The sequence below is a fragment of the Cebus imitator genome, unplaced genomic scaffold, assembly GCF_001604975.1.
Source record: "Cebus imitator isolate Cc_AM_T3 unplaced genomic scaffold, Cebus_imitator-1.0 Scaffold471, whole genome shotgun sequence".
Lineage (NCBI taxonomy): Eukaryota > Metazoa > Chordata > Mammalia > Primates > Cebidae > Cebus > Cebus imitator.
Genome location: NW_016107786.1, coordinates 1,124,251 through 1,127,220, shown reverse-complemented (window position 1 = coordinate 1,127,220; position 2,970 = coordinate 1,124,251). Strand labels below are relative to the sequence as shown.

General features: G+C 41.4%; 1 protein-coding gene across 1 annotated transcript in view; it reads left to right on the top strand.

Annotated features, from left to right (window-relative positions):
- Positions 1–2,444, top strand: part of ASB11 (ankyrin repeat and SOCS box containing 11) — a 32,175-nt gene extending 29,731 nt beyond the window's left edge. The window contains exon 6 of the mRNA XM_017512351.2: positions 1,848–2,444. Coding sequence (XP_017367840.1) covers positions 1,848–1,972 — 125 coding nt within the window. The 3' untranslated portion in view covers positions 1,973–2,444. The remainder of the gene's footprint in view (positions 1–1,847) is intronic.
- Positions 2,445–2,970: the final 526 nt, after the last annotated feature.

Sequence of the window (2,970 nt, the reverse complement as noted above, 5' to 3'; positions counted from 1 at the left end):
TGTCACCCAGGCTGGAGTGCAGTGGCGCAATCGTGGCTCACTGCAACCTCTGCCTCCCACGTTCAAGTGATTCTCCTGCCTCAGCCTCCTTAGTAGCTGGGATTATAGGCGTGTAGAACCCACCCAGCTAATTTTTGTGTTTTTAGTAGAGACTGGGTTTCACCATGTTGGTGAGGCTGGTCTCAAACTCCTGACCTTGTGATCCACCTGCCTTGGCCTCCCAAAGTGTTGGGATTACAGGAGTGAGCCACTGCACCCAGCCAATTTTTTGTATTTTTAGTAGAGACAAGGTTTCATCCTGTTGGCCAGGCAGGTCTTGAACTCCTGACCTCAGGTGATCCACTCGCCTTGGCCTCCCAAAGTGCAGGGATTACAGGCATGAGCCACCGCGCCCAGCCTAAATTATTTTCAGTAGTCTAGATCATTAATTATTGTTCTTTTATTTGAATCTTCACCAGAAGAATTATGATCTTCCTTAGCAGATCCCAGCTTGGAAATATCAGGTACTTTCCAACTGCTGGCAGAGACTGTAGTTTATAGAAGTTTTCACATTTCCTATTTTCTTCCACCAAAAATGCTTCTAGGTCTAGGATTTGTAGACTTCGAAATCCTGGACAGGGGCAAGCTCCTCTGTCCTTTGTCTTCATAAATATAGCCGCTTGTTCTTGAAAGATTAATACCAACTACATCAGAGTTCGCTCTGGTGTTAGTGTCTCTAGGCACTGGACAATTTGTCTGCATTAACATTTTGCAGAGGAGGTTGAGTAGGACAACAGGTTGAGAAGTTTTCTATTCTTGCTTCCCAAGATTTTAATTATGATTGTTTGGTCCTCCACGTAGCTTTTTATTATCATGGATGCTCCTTAGCAATGTAAAGCCAAATGTTACCTGGCTATTCGCATATGCAGCCCACCAGTTTTCATGGCTGGTGAGATGCTGTTACAGTGGATTTTTTTGAAAGGGAAAACTTTGTATAGGCCAGTAATTAGGTTTTCTTGAAGATACCTTTACTGATTCACTCAGGTTAGTAAATAATGACCGTGCAACTAGTATTACAGCCAAAAGCTCATTCATCATATTCAACCATATTCTGGACTCTCATCAGCTGATTTTTCCTTAAGGATTCAAAGCCATTCAAAGCCACAGGCATGATGATTCCATGAGACTCTATGAGATTACATGAGACTGAGTTTGAGGGAACAATAGGGTCTGAGTTGAGTCCTTCCTACAGATCTTTATTGAGCTGGAATCCTTGCAAGAATAGAGGGCCTCTTCAGATTTAAGTTTAGACCCAGCCAGCACCACTTCATGGGCAGCTAGAACTGGTAGGTCCAGGAGTACTTTGAGGGCTGAATATCTGGCCCCTGGCACATCTCCTAATACTGCCTCTGTGACCACACAGGTGGAACTTCCTGCTGATACCCTTTCCATATTGTCCCTCTGTTCTGCAGCTGTGTCTTAGAGTCCTGTGTGTTCAGTCCTTCCATTTGCATTTTCTCCTTGGCCAGTGTATTACTTTCATTGGCACATTCAATATATGAATGAGATACATCCCCTTTAGACCCCACACTTCATTGCCTAACTTGCCTCTAGTTAGCCTCATGCTTCGACATTGGTAATGCAATTACCATTGGAAGATCAACTTAAAGAAATACATCTTCTCCAGAGGGCCAAAGCGGGATCCACTGTCTGTATTTAGTGTCTGCTACCTCATTCTATAATTTCTGTACAGATCCAGCTTCTCTTCTGCTTTTAGAAAGTGTCAGCCTCTTCCAGTTCTGTGACTTCCCCCTTCCACCCCACTTCCCACCACTATGAAGGTAACACCATTTTTATTTCTCTCTCAGGCCCTCCTGCTCTTTCCCAGCTCTGTCGCCTGTGTGTCCGGAAGTGTCTCGGTCGAGCATGTCATCAAGCCATCCACAAGCTATGTCTGCCGGAGCCGCTTGAACGATTCCTCCTATACCAATAGTGTTAAGTGTCCCTGGGAAGATACTTGGAACTACACAGATAGTTGTCTGCTGTACCTAGAGTACCTAGTGTAGATGCTCAACAGCTAGACTCTCACTATCTTCAAATGAGCTCAGTTGAAGTAAACCCCCCATGAGCTAGAACACTTGATGAGTGGAAACTCCTGGTTAGTTTAATGTTCTCATTAACCAAGGGGCAACCAGAAACCATTTAGCTTTTAGCTCTTGTTATTAAAAAACTTAAAAAATGTGAAGTAGAGTGAAAATAATAGGCATTTTTTTTATGATTCAGGATCTTCTTGTACCTAAAAGTGAACATTCTGAATATTGTATAGACACATGTAAATTCAGATGGATAAGATTATAACAAATGTTAGGTATTCCAAGATATGTTCTTGATTTAGTTCCTCCCTTCAGCCCTTCCCTATTTTTTTTTCTTTCTTTCCTTGAATAAATCTCTGCTATAATTTTGAATTTGTGTGTATATATACACACACACATAATGTTTTTAATGTCCCATATATATATATATATATATATATATATATATATGTTTTCAAAGTCCTTAGTATATGTATAAGCCCATATGCATGTTTTCAAAGTTATTTATATATAAAGTTATATATATATACTTATATAAAGTTAAGTATTTCAAAAACATGGTTAACTGAGGCTTCCAGTTACTGAGGTCCTGGTTGGTAAGAGAGACTTTGGAAGCGATCAGTGTACCTAGCGGTTGGGGTCTATTGCTTATTGCTTCTGATATCAAATACAGTTATTTGAAGTAAGCAGTTCTAAGATTGAGCAACACTGGGTGTTCCCAACAACCTGAACCCACAGTCATCGTCTGAGGCATGTTGCAACCCAAGCACTCGCTTATTTTCAAAGTCAAGATCCTCATGGTTTTTGAAATAATTACATATTGATGCCAGCCACCAAAGCGGGCTCAATGCTGGGTGGACAGGCGCCCAAAATAAGCACAAAGGTATATAAAAAGAGG